The 14,574-nt window shown below is 41.8% G+C and overlaps 1 protein-coding gene across 6 annotated transcripts in view; it reads right to left on the bottom strand.

The window, feature by feature from the left end:
* The window catches only part of PDE8B (phosphodiesterase 8B), a 91,986-nt gene extending 77,480 nt beyond the window's left edge, over window positions 1–14,506 (bottom strand). For all 6 annotated transcript variants that reach the window (XM_026067762.1, XM_026067761.1, XM_026067765.1 and 3 more), the window contains exon 1: window positions 14,198–14,506. In XM_026067762.1, the coding sequence (XP_025923547.1) occupies window positions 14,198–14,506 (309 nt within the window). The remainder of the gene's footprint in view (window positions 1–14,197) is intronic.
* Window positions 14,507–14,574: the final 68 nt, after the last annotated feature.

Here is a 14,574-nt window from a genome sequence, read left to right on the forward strand (position 1 = left end):
CTTCTGAAGCCTAGGATTATGATACTGCTCTTTGTCCTGCTCCCTCCTCTCAGGATCCCGAACTCTACCATCTTATGGTCGCCGCAGCCAAGGCTGCTCCCAACCTTCACGTCTCCAACCAGCCCTTCCTTGTTTGCAAGTCTGAGGTCCAGTAGAGCACCTCTCCTCATTGGCTCCTCTACCACCTGTATCAGGAAGTTGTCACTGATGCTCTCCAAGAACCTGCTGAATTGCTTTTGCCTTGCTGTGTTGTCCCGCCAGCAGATATCAGGTGGTTAAAGTCCCTCATGAAGACCAGGGCCTGCAAATGTGAGGCTACTTCCAGTTTTCTGTAGAAGCCCTCATCTACTTCTTCCTGATCAGATGGCCTGCAGCAAAYACCCACAACGGTGTCACCCTTGTCAGCCTGCCCCTTAATCCTTATCCATAAGCTCTCAGTCAGCTCATCGTCCAGCCCTAGGCAGAGCTCCACACATTCCAGCTGCTCTCTCACATAAAGGGTGACTCCCCCTCCTCGCCTTCCTGGTGTGTCCTTCCTAAAAAGCCTGTAGCCATCCATTGCAGCATTCCTGTCATGCAAGCTATCCCACCATGTCTCTGTAATTGCAATAAGATCATAGCCCTGCAACTGCACACAGATTTCTAATTCCTCCTGTTTATTCCCCATGCTGCATGCATTTGTATACAGGTGCTTCAGAGAAGCATCCAAGTGTACCAATTTCCCAGAAGGGGTGCAAGAGTTTCCCCATAGTCTTGTAGGCATTTCCTTGCCTGCATGCAAATGCTTGAGGTACCCTCGCTTAAGCCTGTTTTGTTGATTGCATGATCCCTATAATTCTCCTCTTTGCCCATTTTTCCTAGATTAAAGACCTCCTTACCAAGTTGGCCAGACTGTTGGAAAAGAATGCGTGTGCTCCGCTTAATGAAGTGGATCCCATCTCTCCCAAGCAGATGTTGATCTTCAAATAGGGTCACATGGTCACAGAAACCAAAACCCTGTTGCCAACTCCAGCTGCACAGCCAATTGTTGACTCGCAATATCCTTCTACTCCTTCTCACATCCTTCCCCCTCACTGGCCAGATCAAGGAGAAAACCACTTGAGCCCCCATACCCCTGACCACCTCCTCCAGAGCTCTGTGGTCACATTTGATACTTTCCAAGTTGCTCTTGGCAATATCATTGATGCCCACAAAGAGCAGCAGCGGCTAATAGTCAGAGGGGCAGACAAACTTTGTCAGTCTCTCCACAACAACTCAGATCCAAGCCCCCAGCAAGCAGCAAACCTCTCTAGAGAGCAGGTCAGGTCAGCAGATGGGTGCCTCTGTCCCCTGCAGTCACTCCCTCCTATCACTTGCCTCTTCCTCCGGGTGCTCCTAGGTGGCTCAGGCATCAGTCCAGATGCTTCACTCAAAAGCATGCCAATTTGGCTGTTCTTCCCAGACTACATGTATGAATTGCACATTTCTGCACTGGGGCAGAAAGTACAAAAAGGTACAAAGTTTTTATTGATGTATCATTGAACACTGTTTTGTATTTTAAGCTTTTATTAAATTTTGAAATAAAATACTGTTTTTCCTTTATTGATAAGAAGTGATATAAAAAAAAAATTCCCACATCTTCTTCATGTTCTGGTGTCCAGTTAGAAAGCTAGTTCTGTTAAATGTTAAATGTTCTTACAGTGTATACCCATAGTCAAAGCTAACCTGATTTCTCCTAAAAGTTTCTGAAGTGCACAGTTTTTTTGTTCTTCTTTACCACTCAGACATTCCTAAATCTGCCTGATGGCAATATCTTCCAGGCGTAGCTCTCCTGCCCAAACTCAAAGGTGATAACGTATCTCTAACATCCATTTTACTTCACCAGTAACACAGATTGAAACACTTTGCAACTATGAGCGTGTTGCCTCCATCCTCCTTCATTTTATTCCAGTGGATCCTGTGCAGCTATACTTCAAAAGTTCCCAAATAAAACAAGGGTGTCCTGAAGACATTCTTTATTCACTTGCTATTTAATATGCTATATGCCAAAAACTGCACGTGCTTCATAAAATACCAAGTTGTAAACATACATGTATCTCAGACTCAAATAGTTAAACTGCATCATGCATTGACACCAAAGAGCAAATGTTAGCATGGTGATTAAGCGTCATTCTAACATAGGCAACCATCTGCATTAACCATACACGAAAACAGTGTTCTCTGACAGGACTTTACGCACAAGCTATAGAAATACAGAGCCCTCTTTGATTTTAAGATGTCTGCAGACTATTTGCAATCAAATGAAAACCAACATTAAAGTGAACATAAAAGGATGGCCTTGAAGGAATTACTTTCAGCATAGCAGATTTTTCAAATCTAAGGCGAGGCCACAGATGTCTTAATGCTCTAAATGAAAAAAATCCTTGATCTAAAAATAACTTCTTGTATAAATRTGGTGGAACCCAAGAAAAGGATTCCCCTCTTTGAAGATGATTCATCACTGAGCTCTTTGAACTGTATGGATGGTCCCTAAGCCACTAAAATGCCAGAGGGCCATAAAAGATCTGCATGTAGATCAGCTGTTTCAATTAACAGTGTATGTGCAAACAGGCGAAAACAGAACCTTCTAAGTTGATAGGGCAGGAAAGAAAGAAACAAATTTAAGCCTAAAGCCTAAAATTGCTGGTTTGAACTATTTTTGTTAAGAGAATTTCTCATCACCTGCTTCCCCCCCCCCGCCCCAGCTCTGTAAGCATTTGTCAGGACAAAATGATAGGTATTAGGACAAAACCCATGAACACCCTCGAAACACATAACTTTGTTCCTCATACATCAGGGAAGACCCAGACCTCCAAGAGCAGCATGTAGGTCTAATTCACTGCATGATCTTACTAAAGGCCATACAACATCCCCACACTTTCTGGTCAAGCGTAACATTGATCAGTCTGGTTAGTTTTTATTTTATTGCTAATTGTATGATATTTGACCTTCTTAAAGCTTAAGAATCTGGCTTCATACCTGAAATCTTCAGTTAATTAACTAAGCTTGCTGCCTGCCTGAAAAAGCCTGACATCTCCAACACCTGAATGCACATAATCTAACTTAAAATGATAGATTTTTAAGTATTATATTTTTATTTTAAGACTGGCACAACTGTTGTCTTCAGTTTGTCCCTTTAGTGGTATCTATCAAACTCAGAGTTTTCAATCACATTAGAAAATAAAATCTTTTTGAAATGTGAACAACTCCACTGATGGTGCATGAAAAAAAAAAAAGTTCTGTTGCTCACTCCAGCTTATCTATAACTGAAATGAGCAGAAATGTCAGAATCCACAAAAAAACCTGCTGCGCCAAATAAAATGACAACTTTTATACAAAGTCACTTTCAAAAGAAGACACTATGGATTAAATTCATTCCTGTGTATCAGACCCATAGAGCTAATACACTGTGCAAATCCTCTCTTGGGAATATCCCATTTGGGCTTGGAGCCCAGGATTAAACAATGTCATCTCACTTAAGTTTTACCAGAAGTATTCCCATTTTATTTCACAATAATTTTGATGGCTATGCCCCGCTTTTTTTTTTTTAATGCCTCTCTTTTCAGGGCTCTCTTCAGGGCAGCAAGACCCTCCCAGTCAGCTCCCTTTCCTGTCTTACAGTAAAAACATCCATTTAGCTAACAACATCTCTCCCCCAAATATCCTGATGCCACAACAAGGTAGTATGATTTGTCTGGAGCAGCACTTCAGACAAGGAAAAAAACAGGCAAAGCCGAGAAATTTTTTCTTTTCAAGGATGTACAGCTTGCACTGGCAAACAGACTGATTAGTAGCCTTCAACTTGTCTGGATAAAAAATACATACTTCTCTCTCTCACTCTCAAATATAAATTTATATAGATTTATATAGATTTAGAGAGTTCTCTGTTGTTTTGATGGGAAAAAAAGTAAAAACACAGAGAAGCACAGATGATTAGGTGGCTTTAGGCAGCAGTGGACATGTTACTACAAATTTACAAAACAGAACACCTCCTATACATTCCCTATTGCAGTGAAACAGATGTATATTGAATAACTTTATAAGCTCAGTAAGATGCCTATAAATAAACTCCAGAAACAGTATTTCCAAGAAGATTGCTATAATACGTAAAATTCTCAGCACTGAGTTGCAAGCTACGTTATTGCTGTGTAGCTATAGGATCTGGACAGAAATCACTAAATTCAGATGCCACATCTCCTCAAGACTCCCAAGTCTCATGAGCATTCTGTGCCACCAAGACTTATCTTTTTTCCAAAATTCCTCTCATGTGCCCTCCAGCCCCACTCCCTTTTAAGTCCCTATTCCAGTCTACTCCATCCCATGACAGATACTTTCACAACTGTCCCAACMTCTGCTAGACTGATTGCTTTCTTTTTGTTTAAATAATTATTTCGCACTCTGCTTAGCCCATTTCAGGTCTTCAACTACTTCTTCTCTAACCAGCCACTGCATCCTGATGCTTTTCTGTACTTTAGTTCAGCTTTTATGTCTGGGAAAAAAAAAAAAAGAAAGAAAAAGACAGCCAACTTGGTCCTTCAGTTCTCCTAAAGGAAGCCTGCAAGGTGCTGGTGAGCACAGCGCATCTCCCTTACCAGAGTGCTGGGGAGCGCGTGAGCTGTCCAGCAGCTGCAGCCAGCCCCTCTGCCTCCCCAACTCGCCCACTGCTGTAAGACCTTGAGAACTAAAGAAATCAACACTCTTGAGATCTCTTGCCTTGTCATCCTGGCCTCTCCCACTGCATCCTCTGAGGTAACAGGAAGCAGCCTGAAATGAATCAGTGGCAAGGTGTTCTGCATCCCATTTGCTCACCTCTTCCACAAGTTTACAACACAGCTTAGCACAAAACACAGCTCTAACTACTTAACATATACGAATGATTTTATTCTGAAATGGAATATAACACCTTTTCCTGAAAGCTTGTGGTATTTTCCAATGTAATTACATAGCTCATGAAACTACTTTCTTTGTGACATCAGGAAGTAGTAATTCATCAGGACAGGAACTCTTTGGAAATGGACAGATTTCAGGGAAGCTCTTAGAGACTAGAGGAAGACAAATCCACAATAGCTAACAACCCAGGAGGCTGGGAACTCAAGGGGGAGAACCTCTTCAGACTCTTGCAAAACAGAGAACTGAACCTGGGTGTCCCATTTCCAGAAAACACCTAAGCTACCATGCCATCATCTAATCTGGGGAAAGCTTCTATCTCAAAGTTTCAAAAGAGCTTTGTTACACTTCAAAAATAAACATGCACAAACTCTGAAGCCTCATTTTACTTCTGTTTTTCTAAAAGAGATTTCTTGTTTTTCTGGCTAGCACAATGGCTTGATTAGATAAGTTGCATTTTATAAATGCGCACAATGATTATTATTAAATATAACTGCAGGAGAATGATGAGCATTGACAAAGTTCAAGTTCAGTGGTGCCTTCCAACAGACAGACTTCTAAATCGGCAAAGGTGGGGAGAAGAAAGCCTCTTCAGCAGTCCCTGTGGCAAACTGGCTGACCTAAGAACAAAGGGAAAAGCGAGTGCTGGAAGGAGCTCCAAAGTTAACTTTAGAGAGTGAGTGCACAGTTCCACATCAGATTAACATGATCTTTTTTCAGCACTGARTTGTATGCTAGTGGTAAGCATTCCGCTATTTTGATTAAAACATGCATAAAATAAGAGGGAATCAGCCCCTTGACCTTCACACTCATTCTTCTCCCTGCCCCTCCAAAAAAACCAAACAAATTGCAATTAAGTTTAACAGGTTACAGCTCTACATGCAAACTGGCTGCAAGCACAGTTTGTCCTAGGCTTATAAATAGCTGTTTAATAGCTTGTTTTCCAATAGCTACATTGCTTCAAAACTCCATTCTGCCCATTTCATCTCATTCCCCTACCTCATAACAGACATTACTGACTCCAATAATGCAGAGTGTCTAAGCCAACTGCAACGTCTTTGGATTTCTTATTTAAATGCTGCTTTATAATATACATGCACACACACGCTTGGCTGTGTACTCTGTAAATTCATAGAAACCAAGGAGCAAACAGTTGTTCTACGCTATTCTAGGGGATCTACTTGGGATTTTTGCGCAGGAGTTCAGATGGCCCATATCTCTGCAAATCCTGCTCCCACTCTTCCATGCTATGAAAGAAACTGATGTTGGTCCAACTTTCCCACCCTTTTAGAAACAGTGCTGCTTCCTCAGCTGCAGTATGAATCCAAGGCAAGAGACTGTATCGGAAAGCCATCAACAAAAATGTAAATCAGCATCAAAATTCATTCTGTACTTTGAAAGAAGCAAGTAACTCAAGTAATGAAGAGCTTCATATTGAGTCTGTTTCTAAAGTAGCACCATATAGCTGAGAGGTTTCTCAAAGTAAATCTAAGCTCTACCTTTCCCATATTCAAGATACAGGATACTTGGCACTGGATGAGCGAATCAGTGAGTAGAGGTATGCACGGATTTTTTGAACAGTTTACAGAATAACTCTCTATTCACAGAAAACTAAGGTGACCTAAAGGAACACCATGTCTCTAATATATTTTGTTCTTTAATAACTGACAGTACAGGCAGGAAAAAAAATTAGAAATATTTGGATGCTGAAAGGCTGTATCAGTGGTTGACTCTGCAAGGGAAAAATACAGCTTGTGAACACATGGACTAACTGCTCCTCTCAGCTGAAAATAGTTACCTGCACTAGAGACTACCTCCAGAAGGCTGTGCAGCATGTTATGTCACTCAGAAAAAATAATATACCTCCGGATAGCACTCCTTCCTCTCCTGAAAGAAAAGGTGACTCAAGCTTCACAAGCCAAAAGCAACAGAGCTTTTCGGGGGGTGGTGAAAGCTCCTACAGAATGAGCGTCTAGTATTGTAAGAATTGCCCCGAACAAGCTGCTCCCAGAAAAATGGGGAAACAGAGTCAGCTATTGCTACACGGCAAGACAGATGACTCACTGAGATAGAAATGCAGCTACTAAACTGGGCAAGGGAAGGGCAGTAACGCATAGGAGACAATCACTTGACAATCATTACTGCAAACTCATATTCTCAATCATAAAATAACGCATTTTAAGCACATGCTGCATTCTACAAGGTCTCAGTATAGCACCTTTATTTTTACATCCATAAAGGTGACTATATATTTTCTAAAGCCATAATCCTGCTAGCATTGAGTTATTCTGAAGTCCAGAAAATACTGATTTTGGTCACCATGACAACACTCCCCCAAATGAGTTAAATTCTGCTACACCATGAAACACTTCACATGCTATCTCCTAGCAACCACACAGGTATATAGAGGCTTCACTGAAAGCAATTTCAGAAAGTTACATATATATTAAAGATAGTTCGACAAAACTGACATACACAACATGCATTTCACTTCAGGCATCACTGAGAAAGCCTATAACTGAGACGGAGTTGAGTCTCTGAGAAAAAAGAGGAGTGACCAAGAGGTAGACAGGAAATACAAGCAGAGAATGACCTATACGGAAAATAAAATACCCCGAGATCTGGCAGCAGTGCAGGTGACACAAGAGGAAGATATAACCCAAGGCAGCATGTGAGTGTGGCTTGTTAGGGCTGTGTTACAGCGTTCATTTAAGAAGCTTATAAAATATTAGGTCCTGTTGTAGGGAAATCACCAGGATCTAGTAAAAATACTCCTATTGACTTCTATGGGCTTTAGATATTGTCACATAAAATTGATAACTATTTGATTCTACAGAACATTACAGTTACTAAAAAATGCACTTGCATTACTCGCTACTTCAGGAATGCCTACATTGTACAGTGCACCCTGGCGATCTGATCTAGGACCAACTGTGCCCTTTTGGAAGTAGAGGAGGTATGGCAATCTGTCTGAACTAATAAACTCTGATGAGAAATCAAAGGACCTCAACCAGCAACAGCAAACATTATTGTGAGTCAGGCTCTTAAATGCCCCTTACAGTAAATGGGGCAAGATCAGCACTTCAATGTGACACATGTACATGGAGGGGTGGGGAGTTCTTATCAGACCAACTGATAAGAAATGCTTACAAGAGATGTTTGATATTTTTGCCTGTCTCTCAGACTACCTGCAGAACAGGTGGAATATTTAGATTCACAGCCTAAAATTGCTCCATTTTCTACTGCCCAAACCACTACTGTGGGTATGAAAGATGACTAGATTATTACTCTCCTGAAAGAGAGGAAAATGGTGTCCATCTTCTGTATAACACCCTAGTGATTATTAAGCATGCAGGAATTTGAAGGTATTCTAGACCCTTCTCAGCTGCAGGAATTCAAACCTATCTCCTGCATCCCAGAAACATGCACTGTTCCCCAGGTTATAGYGCACAGCTTCTCTGTTCGCATTATTTTCAGCCATGTGGTCAGTTTTATTTGAAATCCACCTGCTCTGCTCTGCATTCAGCGTGGTCAAGGAGCATTAGGAATTATCAAGAGATCCATATCAGAAGGCAAAGCCTCACAGTCTCATTTTGTGCACAGCAAATGGCACAAAGTTGAAAACAGACAAAAAGTAGTAAACAAGCTCAGTTTAGCTAAAACAGTTGGATCCTTTGGGTATAGAGAGCAGATACTCCCAGGTAACTTTTTGCTAGAGGACTTGGCGGGGGGGTGCAGGAGTACTAAGATGCCTGTTGACTCTAAACGCCTGAGTGGTTAAAGTACATTGTTCCCTTCAAAGTTTCCAAGAGGGGCTTACATTTTACTCTCTGCCTACGTGCAACAACTGGTTTCTCTTTTCCATCTGACAATCAGTGTCTTCAACATCTCTTCTCCTATCCTCTCTTTTGCTCCAGTTGACTCTCCTAAGCTGATAGCTAGGACTGATGAACATTTCCACAGAGGGAAAGTGAACATCAGAATCACAAAAAACTGAGAGCCAGGAGATGGACTGGTCTCTCATGAGCGTATCTCAGCAGATCAGTTTGCCGCACCTCTGTTGTCTAATATGTTAAAATTATCCCACATGGTCATTGTTCTCTAGTAGCCTTYTCTCCTTCTATAAGGTTGACAGTATGCTCCTAAAACAAATAATTTTATGGTGAATGATTAGTGAAATGATGGAACAATCCAAGAAATCCTTTCAATAACTTATCTTTTCACCTTATCTGATGAAAAGATAATTAACTTTTTTTGTACACTCCCCTCACCCCCCTCCACCCCCCGGCCCGAACCAGTGTTCAGTTAAGCTAGTGCTGCCTTGAATGAGCAGGAGAAAAGTAGTACTCTGTAGCAGCATTAACACTCATGAGTGCATTCATGGAACCAATTCAGCTGAAAACTAAGAAAGAAAAGATGTGTTTTGTATATAATGATAGAAATGCCTATCACCCAGAACAGTTTTGGAAGTCCAGATGGTTCTCTTAAGGACTCAGTACCAAGTAAGTTTAATCTACCCGGTTGCTCTGTTTTCTTTGTCAAGTGGCTTGTTATTTTCTATGGAAAAGTGTTCCTCCATCCTGTAACACTTCAATATATGCATTTCTCCTGTCTAGCACTGCTTAACAGAACGGTTACAGAACTTGTTAAAATTCACCTGTGCCACTTGAAGGGGAAGGGAAGAAAAAAGAAAAAAAAAGAAAGGTCAGATATGGAGCAGCAACTCTCTGCAAGTCTTTTTAGAGTACTCATTTAAGAAGTCTGGACTTAGTCCAAAGAAAGCACTTCTAGGGCTAGCAATCTTTTTTTTTTGTGGTAAGAGTCATTGAGGCCTACTCCTCTCAGAGAACAGCTAAGTTGAAAAGGCTCTGCACTGTAACATAGCTCAATGTACTAACACTTTTCAGCCTGCTCCAAGAATTTTTCTGACAGCTTTGCACCCCCAGAACATGTTCAAGAGGACTGCAATGCCTTAGATGTCGTATCTAGTTGTGAAACTGACCTTTGTCACACTGAGTCACAAAGCAAGGAGATTTCTCCTAGCATAGCCTTAAGTTTTTTCAAATCTAGCTGATGGAACATACTAGCAGCCAGTTAAATGATAGCATAGTTTGAACAGAACAAGAACTCCAGTGATTTATTCCTGTTCTTGGACATGATACTGCTTTAAAGAGAAGAACCATATTTTAGATCAGGGCAATGCTTAGAGTTACATTTTTCCAGGGCCCATGGGCCCAATACAACTCTCTCAGTACTTGGATTTCTCCAAGCTCTCCATAGCGCTTTGTCCTCAGAGTTGTAACTGGCAGCTGCATCCTTCTTCTTCCCCCGCCCCTTTCTTTAAAAATCAGTAAAAGCAAGCACTTGACATGTTGAGGAGCATCCTTCGCCTCACTGCTTCCACCTTGGAAATCAACACAGGCCAACACCGCATAGCCAATAAGCRAGAGTCTGTCCCATTGCATTGCTTTCTATTTCCGAGCTTTGCCTCTAATAATTATTCTGATATGGAAAAGCCTGAAAACTGTCAAAAATTGTTTTTGCTATGACTGACTTTCAAGAGAGGTTCATACACAGATTTTCTTCTTCTTCCGCCAAGAACGTGGCATGAGTGAATCAAGCCATTGCACTTGTTGTGCTTCTCATTTCAAAAGAGAAAGGATAAAGTAATCAGTAGAAGACTGCATTTTTTTTCACTTGGCTATGGGTTAACAACAATAGCCTTAAAGTTTGTTTGCTCTTCTAGTTGTAAGTTTGGCTAACATTTAAGTATCAAGATGTTAAAGAAAAGCATATCTAAGTACATATTTTTGCTTAAGATTTGTACTTGTCAATGATTAAAAAGTGTTTGCACATATAAGTCTTTAAGTCCTAAAGAATAAGCATAAATAGGTAAAGCTTCTATTATCTTTTCAGATGACCAAGGAACTGTTTAAATGAATATTTTTATTGAAAACTCAAATAAACAACTGAAAGCCTTCTGTATATATAGTAGCCATGCTAGAGACAAAATTACCATTTTTTAGTAGAGAGGAAATATTAAAATGGACGATCACCAACCATTTGCCATAAAAAAAGGTGCTCTCAGTCATTAGAACAGATCTGTTTACTCAGGCCAGTTTTCAATTAGATGCAATATTCTTCACTTCTTGCCTTAACAAGAAACTGTTTACTTCTTGCTAAACAGCTGGTACTGTTGCACTTCAGGAGTGGCAACCTTTGGGCAAAGGGTCAAGCAACCATCATATGCTCAGTGTTTTCCCACACGCCATGTTACGCTTCACTGAAGTAAGTAAAATGGCATGTATATCTATGTAAAGTTGACACAGGCTACTGCTTGCTGCCATGATATTTTTCTCACAGTCTGCAGGAAATAGTAAATGTTACAGGGTCAGCTCCTGACGGAAGAACACATCTACTACATACCTGCACCAGTTGTATGTACATTACAATTCTCCGTCGGCCATAAAAGACATGGTCAGTACAGGCTTTATTAAGGAGCRAGCCTGGGCCAGGAAAGTCTGTATTTTACTTCAGTGTTTGCACCCAAGTAACTTAGTAACATAGCATACAGCTAGGCACCAGAAATTGAGTGCTATTTCAAGTTACAGCACAGACTCACCTCATAATACTTAACAAGTCCACTTACATCTTTGTCAACTAACCTGTAGATAATTGTTACAAAACTTCTGACACCCACAAAGAAGCATGCACACACACTAGAAATATCAAATGGTTACTCACAGCTGATATGAGTAGGACTTGACCAGCACACCTGAATGCTTGGAACGATTCAGAACTTCTTTTATTAAAGGGGGGGGGGGGAAGGGGACAAAACACAGAATATCTTTGTAACACTGACCTCACCCCAACAAGTACAGATTACATGGACTTAAAAGTAAAGTTCAGGCAAGCCATGTAGTTCAAGCAACAATTGAACTTTCTTGTTTTTTATTTGACTTACATTGGAATGAAATCATTACAGATTGATTTCTTTTAATGCCAATTTAATATTATGATACAGATAAGTTTTAAAACATCTTAGAAATATAAGGTGAAATGCAAAAGCAGTACTTGATTGTGTAAACAATGAAAGAACAGTTAAGAACAGAAAATAAAGACAAATGAAGCAGCATGGTTTAAGTGTGCTGAATAGTTACACAACCAGAATGATATTAATCTATAACAATGCTAGCAGCCTTTCAACCCACATCTGTGTTTCCTCCCCCAAATACAGTTAGACAAGATTTCAACACAGCTTATATACAACTAAGCACTATAAAAATTAAAACATGAGCTATTAGTAGATATATTCTCTGTACTGAAATTACTACTATTTTTCTTCAATTTTTAACTTCCTTGAAAATAAATTTTGCGACATGTATTACAGGAGAACCATAGCATCAAGCTTTTCCATTTCTTATAGCCAGACAGTATTTTGTATTTATGATAGCTCTGCAATATTCAAACCTCACTTTGCTCACACAGATACATAACTCGGTATCACCCTGTATGAAACTGTGCCAGGAGTAGTGGCTATAAGAGAAGCTCTAGCTTCCTTCAAAATCAATATAAAAATATTTTATAGATCTTAATTCTTATGAGATGGAAACATTTTTGCTGTATCACTGAAACAGCTTTTTTAAAGCATCATTTACCTGAGGTGCTTGGGACTCAAAAATTGTAAAAAGAACCTGAAACTACGCAAAATGAGATTAGAGTGCCAATTACAAAGTTGAACAACATCTGAAGTACATTCACTTCTAATAACCAAAGAGTTGACAAATATATTGACTTATAAGAGCAGATTACTATGTAACAACATATAACAAACCATTTAGAAGAAAATAAACAGGTATTACCACTTTAGAAAGCCTTTTTCCAAATCACAACTTATAAAGAATTGTGCAAGAACATCTACTTTGCTCTCCTCATAAAAAAAAAAAAATAGTCTTTTAAGAAGCATCTCTTCCCATTCTGAAGTTTTTCTAAAAACTTCAAAACCCCCAAGAAATTTAACAAGTTATTACTCCAGTCCTTTTCAATTTGTATTCATATCCCTGATTATGCAGGTTCTGCCTCTGAATGAGAAAAACACTCAACATAACCACAGACATCCCTACAAGTTTCTCACCCTACAACCAAACAACCTAACTAGGAGTTGTTCTCTTTTTTTTCCCCTGTGATCTCTTTCACTCACATTTTCCTTAGATGATTTCTTGATTTAATTATAGAAATAGATTATATTGAGTTTACACTAATCTTTTAATTTCTTAATTATATTACAAATATGATGTATTTAAATCAATAGAATTACTTTGTGACACGATATCCTGCTTTATTACTACAACAGAAAAGTAACTTAAGGTACAGTGGCGATCACGACACCATTAGATTTCATAATGAATTATAAGCTTTGGAATAYGGCAACATCACAAAATGTAATTCTTACAAAACTTTGGGGGAAATTAATGAAGAATCTACTTTCATATTACTAAAAGAACAAACAAAAAAAACCAAAATCCAGAGCAACCATCTTTTTAACTGCCAGATTCAAGTGAAGACGATGTGCAGATTGCTGCGGCACCTGCCTTAGCCACCGATGGGCAGACACAAGGCTTCCAGCTTCGAAAGCGAGCAAACCCTACAGACACAGCCTTCTGCTCACCCGCTCCAGGAGTTACTGCTAGCCCTACAACAACGAGGGTATTTGCATGAGTGTGCCCATCTAAACGGTTTGTTTTTCAGCTGAACATTCATCTATGGCAGCAAGAGTTCGTTTTAACTACATACAGGGGGGAGGAAAAAAGAAAAAGGAAGAAACCCCCCCCCCCAACATCAAGTACTTGCTTTTCGCTGTTGAGTATTATACTGGGGGGGGGGGATTTTATTCCAGCATACTGGCGTCTCTCCCAGATGCCCGCTCCCCGCTATCAACCGCAAAGGTCGAAATACGCCCTTCTGCGCCGGGGCAGCCCCAGGAGCTGCTCCAGCGCCCGGCGCCCAGCCTGCCCTGGGCTGCGCCGGGCTCCACGCGCCCCGCGRCGCGGCCCCGCAGCTGCGGCGAGCCCCTGGGCACCACGGCAACGGCGCCTCGCAGCTGCAGCCCATGTGCGGCGGCATCGCCCTCCCAGCCCAGGAGGAGCAGGAGGAGGAGGACGCCGCCACGGCTGCTGCCTTCCCCGCGGCGCTGCCCTGCGCCGCGGCCGGCGGGGCAAGGCTCGGCCCCGCGGGACCCGCCGAGACCTTCCCCCTTCTCTCGCCTGGGCCGCCTGTCTCCCGCCCCTGTTACCTTGATGCTGTTGTGGCTGGTCTGGGTCTCCGCCTCGATGCGGCAGCAGTGGGGCGCCCGGGCCCTGGAGGAGGCGCCGGGCTCCCCGCGCTCCTTGCGGCGGGGGCCGGCGCAGGGCGGCGGCTGCCGGCTCTGGTAGGCGAGGACCGAGGGGATGGAGTCGGCCGCGTCGGTCTTGATGAGAAGGCCGTGCAGGGCGGCGGTGCCCTGCGAGATGGTGGTGGTCTGGTGCGGAGAACTGGACTCGTCCGAGTCCCGGCAGTAAATCACGCCGCTCTGCGAGACGTGGATGCTGGGGGCGCAGCCCATCCCTTCCCCACACGCCCCCGCTGCCCCGGCCACCGCGGCGCGGCCCGCTCCCCCCTGCCGCCCGCCGG

The sequence above is a fragment of the Apteryx rowi genome, unplaced genomic scaffold (assembly GCF_003343035.1).
Source record: "Apteryx rowi isolate R43461 unplaced genomic scaffold, aptRow1 scaffold_262, whole genome shotgun sequence".
NCBI lineage: Eukaryota > Metazoa > Chordata > Aves > Apterygiformes > Apterygidae > Apteryx > Apteryx rowi.